This window comes from Sinohyriopsis cumingii, chromosome 19, assembly GCF_028554795.1.
Source record: "Sinohyriopsis cumingii isolate HCF-2022 chromosome 19, ASM2855479v2, whole genome shotgun sequence".
NCBI classification, from domain to species: Eukaryota; Metazoa; Mollusca; class Bivalvia; order Unionida; family Unionidae; genus Sinohyriopsis; species Sinohyriopsis cumingii.
Genome location: NC_142979.1, coordinates 60,840,515 through 60,855,100, shown reverse-complemented (window position 1 = coordinate 60,855,100; position 14,586 = coordinate 60,840,515). Strand labels below are relative to the sequence as shown.

The window sequence follows — 14,586 nt, the reverse complement described above, 5'->3', positions numbered from 1 at the left end:
ATGCTTCTGATAGCCTTAGTTTCAGCGTTCGGGGTGAGCGAGTTACATGCTTCTGATATCCTTAGTTTCAGCATGCGGGGTGAGCAAGTTACATGCTTCTGATATCCTTAGTTTCAGCATTCAGGGTGAGCGAGTTACATGCTTCTGATATCCTTAGTTTCAGCATGCAGGATGAGCAAGTTACAAGCATCTGATATTCTTAGTTTCAGCATGCAGGGTGAGCGAGTTACATGCTTCTGATAGCCTTAGTTTCAGCGTTCGGGGTGAGCGAGTTACATGCTTCTGATATCCTTAGTTTCAGCATGCGGGGTGAGCAAGTTACATGCTTCTGATATCCTTAGTTTCAGCATGCAGGATGAGCAAGTTACATGCTTCTGATATCCTTAGTTTCAGCATGCAGGATAAGCAAGTTACAAGCATCTGATATCCTTAGTTTCAGCATGCAGGGTGAGCGAGTTACATGCTTCTGATAGCCTTAGTTTCAGCATTCGGGGTGAGCTAGTTACATGCTTCTGATATCCTTAGTTTCAGCATGCGGGGTGAGCAAGTTACATGCTTCTGATATCCTTAGTTTCAGCATTCAGGGTGAGCAAGTTACATGCTTCTGATATCCTTAGTTTCAGCATTCGGGGTGAGCAAGTAACATGCCATTTCAGTGAACCAAACTATCTTCAGTTCAGATTTTATGATTCTGTGGTCTGATTGATGCAACCAGGCTTTGTAGTCAAGAATAGGCTGCTGTCATTGTCATCATACTTGCCAAGTCTGATAGGTACATTGACCATGTCCGTACTCTAAGTGTTTGATAGGTACATTGACCATGTCTGTACTCTGAGTGTTTGATAGGTACATTGACCATGTCCGTACTCCAAGTCTTTTATAGGCACATTGACCATGTCCATACTCCAAGTCTTTGATAGGTACATTGACCATGTCCATACTCCAAGTCTTTTATAGGCACATTGACCATGTGCATACTCCAAGTCTTTGATAGGCACATTGACCATGTCCGTACTCCAAGTCTTTGATAGGCACATTGACCATGTCTGTACTCCAAGTCTTTGATAGGTACATTGACCATGTCGGTACTCCAAGTCTTTGATAGGCACATTGACCATGTCTGTACTCCAAGTCTTTGATAGGCACATTGACCATGTCCTTACTCCAAGTCTTTGATAGGTACATTGACCATGTCCGTACTCCAAGTCTTTGGTAGGTACATTGATCATGTCTGTACTCCAAGTCTTTGATAGGTACATTGACCATGTCTGTACTCCAAGTTTTTGATAGGTACATTGACCATGTCTGTACTCCAAGTCTTTGGTAGGTACATTGATCATGTCTGTACTCCAAGTCTTTGATAGGTACATTGACCATGTCTGTACTCCAAGTCTTTGATAGGCACATTGACCATGTCCTTACTCCAAGTCTTTGATAGGTACATTGACCATGTCCGTACTCCAAGTCTTTGGTAGGTACATTGATCATGTCTGTACTCCAAGTCTTTGATAGGTACATTGACCATGTCTGTACTCCAAGTCTTTGATAGGTACATTGACCATGTCTGTACTCCAAGTCTTTGGTAGGTAAATTGATCATGTCCGTACTCCAAGTCTTTGGTAGGTACATTGATCATGTCCGTACTCCAAGTCTTTGGTAGGTACATTGATCATGTCATTACTCTCAAGCATTTAAAGAAGCACATACGGAAAAGTGGTGGAATATGAAAGCAAATTTTTCTCCCAGTGAAGTCCAGGAAAGAGGATATTACCCCACAAACCCAATCATTGTGCTTGAAGAGGGTTATATGCTTGGCATACTCTCAAAAGATTAGAATCACTTATTAAGATTTCTGCTCATAAAAATAGAGTAATCTCTGCGACCCTCACTTCCAAATGTAACTTTTTTATCCAAGACATAACAGAAGCTGTTGGTTGGCATGCACAGTCAGCCTTCTTCAGGAGTGAGCATACAGATAGGGGATTTGAATCTTGTGTGTTCAGTGGCTGCTGCCCAGATGACCATCAGACTCATTTGACACCCGCACAACCTCCTCATGGTCAGTAGTTAAGAGCTTTCACCAAATTCATTTGTAAAATTTATCGGTAAAAAGAGTTAAGTAATTTTCTTCTTAGCAAAGTATAATTGTCAAGATCACATGAAAATCAGTTGTGCTGCTGTTTCATTATGAGAGCAGGCTATTTTTCCGATAGAAAATCTTGCCATTCTTCTCTCAAAGGTATGGTTAGGATGCTCAGCATTCTCTCCTACTTTTACTTTCTCCTACCACCAGTTTGATTGGAGAAATATGTTCAAAAGAGAAAGTAGATTGTTTAGTAAATTATGTTTCTCTGAGAATACCTACTCAATCAAGTTATGATACAATGCTTCCAACCTCCCCACTAATGTAAACATACCAAGTTGATGTATTGCTCAAGCTTAAAACTGGTGCCACCTAGCTGTGGTCAAGGGGAGGTAATGGATAAGAATTTCTTCTCTTCCTTTTTCTTTTATACCCAATAGTCAAAAAAGACAAAAAGATTCATCTTCTCAGAAGGACTGGATCTGGTAGGCAGCAGAGTTTGTTTTCCTGATGTTAATGTGATCAAGTACATAAATTATTCTCATCAAAACATAACTAAATATCTGCTGAAGTAATGATTATTGGTAACATCAACTAATTATGAAAACCATTATTTCAGCCTTTATGATCCAAATAAAATTTAAGGTTGGGAAGAATTTGTTTTATTCAATGGCTGGCCATGATAAACATCAACACATTATATCATTTCGTTAACATGATACATGCATTCCTGATTGTAGCTTCTGTTTTACATTTGAGTTGTTGTTCTGTTGATTGATGGAAATATCAAAGTGTGTTCCAATAGATCTTCAGACCTGTTTTTCAGCCTTACTTAAATGTTATCAATTACCTATAGGAAAGTTATAAAATGAAGCCTGGTATGAATATTTACAGCATTTGGGATAGTTCCCATGCATTCAGCTAAAATATGGCAATATTTATTACTTTGCAGTTAGAAAAAACAATTACTTTAATTTTCACTCTGATACCTTCCATTTACTTAGCAAAATCAGGCTCTAAAATTTCAAGATTTTTGATACACTGCAAAACAAGTGTTGGCAGGGCTTAGAGCAAGTGTGGGCAAGGCTTAGAGCAAGTTTGGGCAGGGCTTTGAGCAAGTGGGCAGAGCTTAGAACAAATTTCCTTTTAAAAAAATTGCATATAATTAATAGACTTTAATTCTTGATAGGTAAGGTCAGAGGAGACAGCAGAACTGCTTGCAGAAAAGGCAAGGATTGCACAGGAAGAGGCCTCACTGCTGGCACAGAAAGCTGCAGAGGCAGAGACAGAGATACAGAGGATACGACTGTCAGCAATAAAGGTTATGATTAATATACATGGCAGTTTTCTGGATTTTGATGTGGATTTCATTGTATATGGATCTGGTTGTTACCAAAATCATCTGAATTGCTTATACCAACTGAATACAGGCTTTGTTGATTATCAACATTATTTGTTTATTGATAATCAGTCATATCAGAATACATCTTTCATTGGTGAAAGCTAATTTCAGACATTTGCCTGAATAGTCAGGCTTGTTGTTGTCACAATTCCAGCAACACCAAGACCAATGGTGGTGATTCTGCAGTTAGCATCTGTGACCACACACCTGTTTACGTTTTGTGAGTAAAATTGTTTTCTAGGCGATTTCATCTCTCAGCTGTTGTTCTGCTCTGATTATTTTTCCATGTTAGGGTCATTTATAGTTTTTCTTCTTTAAATACGTTATCAAATCATAATACCTTAGGAGAGCTACAACTACCTCGCAAATCCAGCCCTCATAGCTACTTATGTTAGCTAAAAGTTGTCTGTTGACATGGGTAGTATACCATTACAAGTTGGAGTAGTTTTTACACTTTTAAGGAAAGTATACTCCATTTGTTTCAACCTTTTTCTCTTCCTATCCAAAGTTCTGCCTTTACAATTTGCTTACACTTTATTTTCATCACACATTTAGGTACTTACATATGGAGTCTAAGCTACTTCACATTCAGTTTGGGCTATAATTATTTTGTGCATGTAAGTCTCTAGCGCTTATAAAAACTCCTAATATTTGTGTAATTTCATTATGAACAGGTCAGGTTCTGTTCCAAGGCATATGTAGCATCTGGGCACCAACTTCAGTGATTTTACTTTTATAGGTGGTCTGTTGGTTTATTTCCCTACAGGGAATTGCCTCACTTTGGATATTGTCACACCTACTTTGAAAGTATCTATAACAGTGCCTCAGCACCTTTTATGTGCAGGTTTTTATGTAATATAGTCACTTGTGTACATTTCTGAATTGCTTCCACTCTGGTTGGACAGGTACAGGTGATTTTTCAATACATGGTTGATTCAGCCACATCTCACTCATGCATGTTTCTATGGGTGACACTTGAGTCATGTTTATCTCCATATGCATTCCATTAAATTTAAAGAGTATTAAATCACAAGGTTAATGCTACAATATTTATATTTGTTCAGGTCTTTATGCCCTTAAGAAACACTGTATATATGTATAATTCTGTCATTTCTTGTACCTACAAATGAGTTTTCTTTAACATGGCATCCTTAGCCTTGAAATGCCATGCTTCAATGATTCTACCTGTACATATCATCCATGACCTTCCCTACAGGTAGCATTGTAAATGAGATTATCCGCTATCACTTTTTTCCAGGAAACCATCATTATGTATAGCTCTGCACCCATTCTGTATTCAAACAGTACACATGCAGGACTACAGGTTTATACTTCTCCTTACAGGTGGTATTGGTATATTTTACCTGTCTACTTTGTTGCATTTTTAGACTGGTTGTTATCAATTTCTGGGTCAACTTTTTAAGCTCTGGATGGACATTGCATTCTAAAAGACATTTGCATGGCTACAGATTTATATGTTTTGCTCTATTTGTCCTACAATAAATGCTATGGGCAAAGCGCAGAAACACACAACTCAGGACGAAGGCATCATCAGTCTGCATGCTGACCATTCCTCAGTATGAATATTTCAGGCAGACAAGGGAGATAAATTAACTTGCCCTTCAGCCATGTAGTGCCGAACATTGACACACTCTGAAACAACTCTGTTACCCAAGTCACCACCACAGGACTCAGCACTTTTGGCAACTGCCTCTAGCTTGCCTCCTCTGGGTTTGGCTTGGTTATGATTGTGGAACAGCAAGGAACATAGCTAACAAACAGCCAAGTTCCCCCTCAACAGACATACAGACATGTTGCAGTGATTAAATATCCCATAACTTAAACAGCGCATACCTTCATGTTTCTATTCACAAGGCTTCCAGGACATTCATGCAGTTCACCTACAACATTGTTTACCAATTCAGGGCACCCCCAATATGGCTCATCAGCCCCTAGGTCTTCACTCGTCTAATGTTTCAAGTATTGCACATGTCTTGACCATTTCTATGGCAGCAATATCAAGTTACCTGGACAATATCCTGCAGAAACAACGGTGAGTTAGATATAAGAAAACATATCCCTTGTTACCAATCTTCTCATCAACAGAGAAAGATATGACCTGGTACCATCTCAACAATTTGTTCTTCTAAGTATGGAGTTCAATACAATGCAACATATTTTGTCTCCCTCAGGATTGGGCATTGAAATCTGGACCAAAGTAGCACCTTACTTTCGAGGAAAATTCTATCTGCATGGTCCTAGGTTGCCTTCTTATGCACTCATTGCAAATGATTCTTCTGCCCGAATGGAGTTCTAAAGTTTGCCTACTGGACATCCTCACATAATCTGCACACAATTGAGGCACCATCTACCTGTACAACCACCTGAGATTACAGTATCTACCTATGCAAGTTGGGAAGGCTGGGGAGCCCAGCTACTACAATCCTTTAGGCAAGCTAGTGATGCATGTTCTCCACAGGAATGATGTTTTCATATCAATAAATCCTGGAGATGATAGCCATTGTGTAAGCCTTTCTCTGGTGGCAGGAATATTTGCATGGAAAGGGAGTTCTCATTCTGTCTGACAACTCTATAGTGGTGACTTATCTCAAACAACCAGGAGAAACCAAGTCCCAAGACTTTTGCTTCATGGTGTGGGACTTTATAAAGTGGTTAGTTAACAACAAATCCATGTAAAAGCCATATCTCAGGACTCATTAAATACTGGCTGAAGCTTTGTCCTTGAACAATCAACAAATACAGACAGAATGGTCTCTTCATTCCACGGTTTTCAATCAGATATGTACCCAATTTGACTGACCATTATTGGACCTTTTTGTGACAAGGTGGAATACCAACTCAAAATCTTTGTATCTCCAGTCCTGGACACAAAACCTGGGCAGTCACCACTCTATAGAAAGAATGGTAACAGCCTGGATGCATACCCATTCCCTCCAACATTGATACAGAAAGAAGAGACTAAATCTCGCACCAGGAACTCCTCAGAGACTTCATATTTTGCCTCATCTACTCAGACCACCACAACAGCAGTTGTTTCAATCCTGCTCAGAGCTACAAAACCTGCACATGTGGATCATATGCAACATGCCCTCAGAAATAAACAATTTTTACAAACGGTTATGGAGAGAATTGCTCTAGCAAGAAGGTCCTCTCTCTCTGAAAGCATACAAAGGCAAATGGCACTTTCAATAGTGGTGCACAAACGAACACACGATACCTCTCCAGGCATCTATACTGCAAATAAATAACTTCCTCTGGCTCTTTGTAGAGAGAAAGTTTGCATTGAGTACAATAAAAGGTTACCACTCCATGATTGCTGATACCTTTTGTCATCAAAGAAGAGAGGATATCAGACAAAACAAGGACTTATCCTATCTACTCTCCAACCTTGAGTTTACATGACCATAAACATTAGCCTTATACCCAATGTGGAAGCTATCTTGGGTATTAACTGGCTGAACAAGACATATTTGAACCACCTTCAAGGGCATCCCTGGCACATCCTTCATACAAGACCTACTTCCTCATGGCTCTAGCAACTGCAGGCAGAATTAGTGAAATATATGTCAGCAGACCCGAATTACATGTAATTCCAACAAGATGGGTCAGTCTTACTCATGACAGCAGTCTCTTTCATTACCAGGAACCGGTATCCTTCCACGGGTAACCAGACTTTTGTCAGGAAACTTTTGTCTAGTCTGGACACATCAGCTGAGGGCCACCTACAAGATCCAGTTTGGGCTTTCAAGTGGTATCTTAATAGAACAGAGCCTTTGGGTTGAGGGAGATCTTGCCTCTTTCTATTTCTAAAGGACAGGAGGTTATATAAAACCAACTATCTTGTCTTAGATTAAGTGGGTTATTCACTCATCATATAGAGAAATATTCCCAGCTCAAATGGATTTATTATGCATTTTGGCTCACAGAGTTAGAGCAGTTGCCACCAGCCTAGCATATTTTTTGACTGGAACTGTTCGCTAACCAACATTATTCAGGCTTTACATGGAGATCGGAGTCCACATTTGCTCACTTTTATCTCTAAGATCTGTCATCCCAGAGAGGCCAATTCAATCTGATAGAACCTATATCCACAGCTCAACATGTCACCCTTCCAGGTCAATCAACAGCTTCATAAGACGCGGCTTCACTTCCACTGCATTTGTGGGAAGAAATGTTTTCCCTGTATGAAGCTGTGCCTCGACAGATGAAGCCCCCCCCCCCATTTGAGTTACCTAGAATCTGTCTGACATATCTTAGTGACCAGAGATGGTTTCTCTGGGATAAGGGGATATACCTCCCTCCATCTCTTACCTATTCTCCTAAGGTATTATGATTGTGTAATGTATTTAAAGAAGGATTCAATTTTTAATAGTATAACCTGATTCTTCAAGAATACTTACCCAGTCATAATACACATACACACTCCCAGCCTATAGAGCGTGCTTTCCTCTCCAGTAGTAACTGATATATTCTTAAGCTTTGCCACAATGTCTTATACATAAGGGGAAAACACTTTGCCCAACTGCCACATAGGTCAGCAGACAACTTTTATCTCCCTTTAAGTAAAAGTAGTGTCTGGTAGGACTGGATTTACAAGGTAGAAATAGTTCTCCTAAGGTATTATGTTTTGGTAAGTATTCTTGAAGAAAAATATTTTACTTGAAAAAATTGGTTTCACTCATGAGTAAATTAAAAAAAACAAGGAAACATGAAAAACAGTGGCCATCATGGATGGAGAAAGCTCATTGATCCTGGTTGAGATAGTCAGCTTGTGAGAATAGTGAAGCAACAGACAACCAAGTTTGAGAGTGTTGACTGATAATTACAACCAATATCCACCTGAAAATACATCAGTGAGGACTGCTAGATTATGGTTTAAAGAAACGCCAAGTTCACAAGAAGCTGATGGTATCTGTTAATAACAGAAAGAATCGTGTTAAGTGGTACAGAAAAAGAGACATTGCAGTCGAAATATTTTGGAATAAAGTAATATTTTCCAATGAAGATCCATCTTTGTAGAGAACCAGCAAAGAAGCTTACAGAAAAGGGTTTACCATAAAATACAGTGCCACTGATATTTACAAAATTGAAACATTCTGAAAATTATAGTAACTTGATTGATGATTGGAAAAAATTAAAATGGTAGTTTTTAGTTGAAAAGTCCAATGAAAATGCAGTTGTAAATAATATTTTATTTTAGACAGAAGAAGAGCGTGTACTAATGGAATACAGAGCAAGAGATGCAGAGATGATAGCATCTAGGCTTCTAGAAGACTCAGAAAGAAGGTAAACTTTAAAAATTTGGGACCTCAAGATAGTTGTTATGAATTAAAAAATTGTTTCTTTGTAAATGATTGCACAACTAGAGCAACTTCAGTTGTTTGTCATCTCCAAATCCCCATAATTTTTATTTCATCATTTGCACCCCAATGCAGTGACCCTGGGATCAGAACCAAACATTTGTTACATATTGTTATGTATATTTATATTTAATTTGCTGGCTTTTGTCCATGATTATATGTTGTGTATATGTAATTTGTTTGGTGGGATTTGTCTTAATTTACCTTAATTCATAATTGAGGGTCAGAGTTGGGCCTACCTGTCTAATGTCTTATTATTTTGTAAACAATATATTATGTAGCTAATATTTGCCTATGATATTAGATTATATTTAAGATTGTCTTAGCTTTTTATATTAATGTGTCGTAGGTTTTTATATTAATGTTGTTTACATCAGAATTACTGAATCCATTATCTTAGCATAAGTCTTAGTAGAATCAATTTTAATTGTGCTCAGTTGACTCACTTGAGAGGATTTAATTTATTTATTTAAATTATTCACTGGAATTACAAAGTGCACATTAATATTTTTGGAATAAATTACTATTTTGGATTATTGTGAATTTATTTGAGGACATTTTTGATTACAAACAATAATAATCTTAAAATATAATCTGCAATCATAGATGAAAATTTGCTATGTAGTATGTTGTTTGCAATAAAAAAAGACAAAAAGCAAGACAATAATCAGGTAGGCCCAAACTCCTGCCTTGAGTTATGGATAAAGGTCAATAGCACAATACAGATTAAATATACTTAACACTGGAAAGACAACAAAATGTGTTGTTCCCATCTGTGTGCAGTATATCATATATACTTGCATGCAAGTTGGATCCAACTGCAAACTGCAAAAACCCAAATCTGCTATCACATAAAACTATGTAGTTTGCTAGGAGTAATCAGTACAAACGATGTAAACACTTATTTGCTGGCACTTTATGCAATGGTAGATCAGGTTTGCAATTGGACCTGGATTATAAGTGAGGACATATGGTAGATGCTAGTGGTTACCTGAATTCCAATGGTACTTCATTTTAGTCTTTCTCTTGGAAAAGATAACATTGTACTGGTATAATTCCAGAAATCCAGTTGCATTATCTTTTGTTTCATGCATTTGTAACTTAATTGTTCTTCATGAATATTTTGCTGCATTCATTTTCCATGATTGTATACTTGGTCTTGGACCATGCCATTTGTACATTTTTGCTGTTATTATGACATTATTAAAGTATGGGTACTGTTGACTTTCTGTAAGTCATTGTAAGTTATAACTTAAGTACATTAATTAATGTACGGTTTGCACTTTTTTTATGGTTCATTACATGACTTTGTTGTTAGCTCTACTGGTCATAGACCAAAAAGACTAATGGGATGGTTTTTCATTCATCTTCTATCATCATTCAATTGTCCATCAGTTAGCACAAGTTTGATATGACTACTCCTACTGCTTGGAAGATTGCCATGAAACTTTATACACACATTCATCCTATGGTTTTGTTGTTTCTAAGTGAAAACTGTGCCTTTCTGACAACTAGTATGACTTTGACAGCAGCTATCTTGAAAATCTTGCTATAATTATTTTTCCTAAATGGATGGTCATATTAATGTGATATTTTCACTAAAAACTTCTTATCAGGACCCAGGGAAAATTTCTCCAAGCATTCATCTCTGAGACAAGTGTGTTGTGACAGATACCCATCCATGTCATCATATGACTCAGCCAAGTCATTGCTCAAAAAATCAGATAGCCTGACACCCAGGCCGCCTCTAATTTCAGATTGGGCCCATCCTGTATTCTAAGAGAGGTGCCCATCAGGCTTGTTGAAAAAATAATCAAATTTGCCAGAGAAAACTTTGAATATGCTGATGAAATGCAAAAGTTTATTTTCAAGATGTTGACATACCTGCCATAACATGTTGCAATCCAATTAAAATCAGATTGCCACTGTCCTACATGGAGATTTGATTTTAATCAAATTGTAACATGGCATGTCATGCTAAAAACACAATTTTGTACTCCCAAACCCCCTGAGAAATATAATTTTCATTAATCTTCTAAAATAGAAAGAAAACCACCACTTTCAATAAATGACCGTTACATGTATAAATGGTAAACTGTCATGATTGGAGCCGATGTAAAACTACCTTTTGGGCAGTTTAAATAGCGGCAGTTAAAAGGCAGAGAGGTCAGGTATAAAACCACCGTTTCAGATATTACTTAACTGGCTGGCAATAGTTAGTGAGATATGTTTGAAGACTGCAGTGGGTGAGCCCATTGTTCTGATTTGCTTAGGTGTGATCAGGATGTGGAAGAGCCAAATATAGGCAAATCAAAGAGATGCTAGTTGCATGTAGGAAAACCTAACTTAATACCTATCATTGCTTTGAATGAAAATGTTGAAGCTGTGCATACATGTATTATAGGTTTTTGACAAGTTTGTGAACAGTGGCAATGTTTCTTTGAAGTCAGATTTTGCTGCATATATAAAATGCAAAGCATGACCATTTAAATTGTCAGAATAGTGTTCAAGTTTGATTTATTTTTTAAGCCAATTTAGGAAGCAATTAGCTATCAGCCTATCCCAACAAAACTAAGTTTCAGAATGCCTGGTCACCAGTTTTACTTTGTGAAGCACGCCAGCCCCAAAAAATTTTTTTACATTTGGATGTGTGCAATTAATTCTTTGCACATACTGCAAACAACATATTGACATCCATCAAACTGGTTCTCACCATGATTCACTCAAAGAATCCAGCAGAGAAGTTAGAACACCAGGACCATCCAGTTTCTAGAGAGTGTAGTGATGAACACTAGGGACACTTGCATTCCCTTCAAACCCCCTATTGAATCTTTTTAAATTTACGTTGTAGCAATTGCAACATTGTGTGACATATAATATTAAAAAGGAGAAATTTTGGGCATATGGTAATTGGAGTCAATGCTTGTGGAATTTCAGTCAGGGCTTGTGATTTTTTTAAGTCACCAGCCCTGGGCCTGTGTCTATTCTTTGAGTACTGAAGGTACACATCTCCACTAGTCTTATTTTACTCTTGTTTAAAAATAACCCACAGGTTCTTGACACAAGCTTGGTGTTCAAATGGGTCTAACCATGAAAATGTAATATTTGGTGTTAAGACTACAAGTATAAAAACTCTTCTGATACATGACTCCTTAGATAAATAAGAGTCAGTATGTGTAACTCAGGTATGTGTAACTCAAGAAATTCCTGTTCCACACCTAGCTGTCATTTTCTTAGTGGCATATGTGTTCACAGTCATATTTTTTCAATAATCTATTTGTTGCTTTAAATTTGGAGAAATTGTCCTGATGGGCAATTACCCTTCTTTGTACATCAGACCTGTGACAAGTTAAAAGATAGACATTTCACAAGTTTTTTTTTTAATCTGGTCGAACTGTGACACTTGCCCAAGGTCACGAGTATTTTCAAGACTCTGCATCCTTAGGAAGGAACCATTTAATTTTATGGGATGAGGTGGCCTGCAATTTTCTTTTGAGCTAGAGGATTTTTTTGCTTTCACTTCAAGATATTTTTTTCAACTAATGTTATGGTATAGTTCTTGTTTTTTTCAACAGAGCAAAAATATTTTTTCAAGTTATATGAACACCAGAAGAAAATAAAATCCCAGGTCCATCACCCCCTCTCATCCCAAATGAAAGCTCAGTCACCTAACTGATACATAAAAGTTAAGACACCAGGAGATATTTCTATAAATATGTAATTGCCTTATTTTCCTGATCTGTGAATGACTATATTAATAGTAGGTGATGCACTAATCATTTCAGTTTCATAAATTTCCACAGGATCACTATTCATTAAAAAAAATTCCTACACATTCTTCTCTACATAGTTCTTTGTTCTAATGATACAAAACTTTATTCTAATGATAAAAAACTTTATTCTAATGATGCAAAACTTTGTTCTAATGATACAGAACTTTATTCTAATGATGCAAAACTTTATTCTAATGATACAAAACTTTATTCTAATGATACTAAACTTTGTTCTAATGATACAAAACTGTATTCTAATGATACAAAACTTAAGCATGTTGGTACCAAGTAATACTTGTGCCATCTTTCTGATGATTCTCTTTTTCAGTGATGTAATCAAATTTTATAATAACAATGCATATTGGGTTTTCGGGTATGGAAGATTAATCTTAAACAGAAACCTCCATATCTGAGTTTTAATCTTTCCTCATTGTCAACAGTGGCTCATGTTATTTTTGGTTTGATAATTACATGGTACTGAAATAAAGGAATCACACTTCATTTCATTTGAATTTACATCGTGTAACATGTGAGCACACATCATATTTTTTTTTAGATAGCATAAAACCATTGCCATTGAAAATGTCAAATGTTTGCACTTTGGTAATGCACTAAAAATGCTACACAATATTCAGAGGTTTCAAAAAATGTGTTGATGATATTTAAAATGTTTACAGTATCTTATGTTTTCAGAGCTATAGAGGCAGAAAAATTAAAAGAAGAACTTTTTAGGGCAAAGATGTCAGAAAAGGAGGCCAAAGACCAGCTTCTTGAAGTTGCTCGCTCCAATTCACCAAGCTATCCTGTACATGTAAGTCATCACATCTTGGAATGTTTACAGCTTGGTCAAATACAACATGGCCAGTCAATTATATTGACTGCTGGGATCTTGGAATGTTTACAGCTTAGTCAGATACAACATGGCCAATCAGTTATATTGACTGCTGTGATCTTGGAATGTTTACAGCTTAGTCAAATACAACATGGCCAGTCAGTTATATTGACTGCTGGGATCTTGGAATGTTTACAGCTTAGTCAACTACAACATGCCAGTCAGTTATATTGACTGCTGGGATCTTGGAATGTTTACAGCTTGTTCAAATACAACATGGCCAGTCAGTTATATTGACTGCTGGGATCTTGGAATGTTTACAGCTTCGTCAAATACAACATGGCCAGTCAGTTATATTGACTGCTGGGATCTTGGAATGTTTACAGGATACATTTTTGACCAAGTTGTGAGTCAGTACCATTTTATTCAGCTAAATTGTTTTGTTGACTGATGTAATTTTATTCCCTTTGGCATAGTTTTCTTAATTATTAGCATCAATTGTCCTCAGGATGGTCTGACAGTACCCACATTTGGGGTTAATTTGTGATCAATATTTTAGTACAAATGAAACTAAAGAAAGTAATAAATCTAGGTCTTTTTAAGGAAATTTATTTTTTCTTCAAATACATTACTCAGCCATAATATGTTATTATTACATCCACTACCTTCCTGTCTTTTGGATTGCTTTAGCTACAACAGTGCTAAATATTGTCTGTTTGCTGAGTCAGTAGTAAGAGGAGAGTGGTCTATCATTGGTTAAAGGAATTGGTAACAGATCCCAAATGTCATCACTTACTACTTTAAACTTGTGCCTGGTCAGCATGCTCTTTCAAGAGGTCCTGGCAGATACATCACACTTTGTGCCTGGTCAGCATGCTCTTTCAAGAGGTCCTGGCAGATACATCGCACTTTGTGCCTGGTCAGCATGCTCTTTCAAGAGGTCCTGGCAGATACATTGCACTTTGTGCCTGGTCAGCATGCTCTTTCAAGAGGTCCTGGCAGATACATTGCACTTTGTGCCTGGTCAGCATGCTCTTTCAAGAGGTCCTGGCAGATACATTGCACTTTGTGTCCTATTGTCTATGGTACTTTCATTCAATCTCATTACCCAGTAC

At 37.2% G+C, this 14,586-nt stretch overlaps 1 protein-coding gene across 2 annotated transcripts in view; it reads left to right on the top strand.

The window, feature by feature from the left end:
* Window positions 1-14,586, top strand: part of LOC149775804 (merlin-like) — a 109,585-nt gene that overhangs the window by 65,751 nt on the left and 29,248 nt on the right. For both annotated transcript variants that reach the window (XM_089943240.1, XM_089943241.1), the window contains exons 10-12: window positions 3,273-3,404; window positions 8,707-8,792; window positions 13,333-13,450. In XM_089943240.1, coding sequence (XP_089799366.1) covers window positions 3,273-3,404; window positions 8,707-8,792; window positions 13,333-13,450 — 336 coding nt within the window. The remainder of the gene's footprint in view (window positions 1-3,272; window positions 3,405-8,706; window positions 8,793-13,332; window positions 13,451-14,586) is intronic.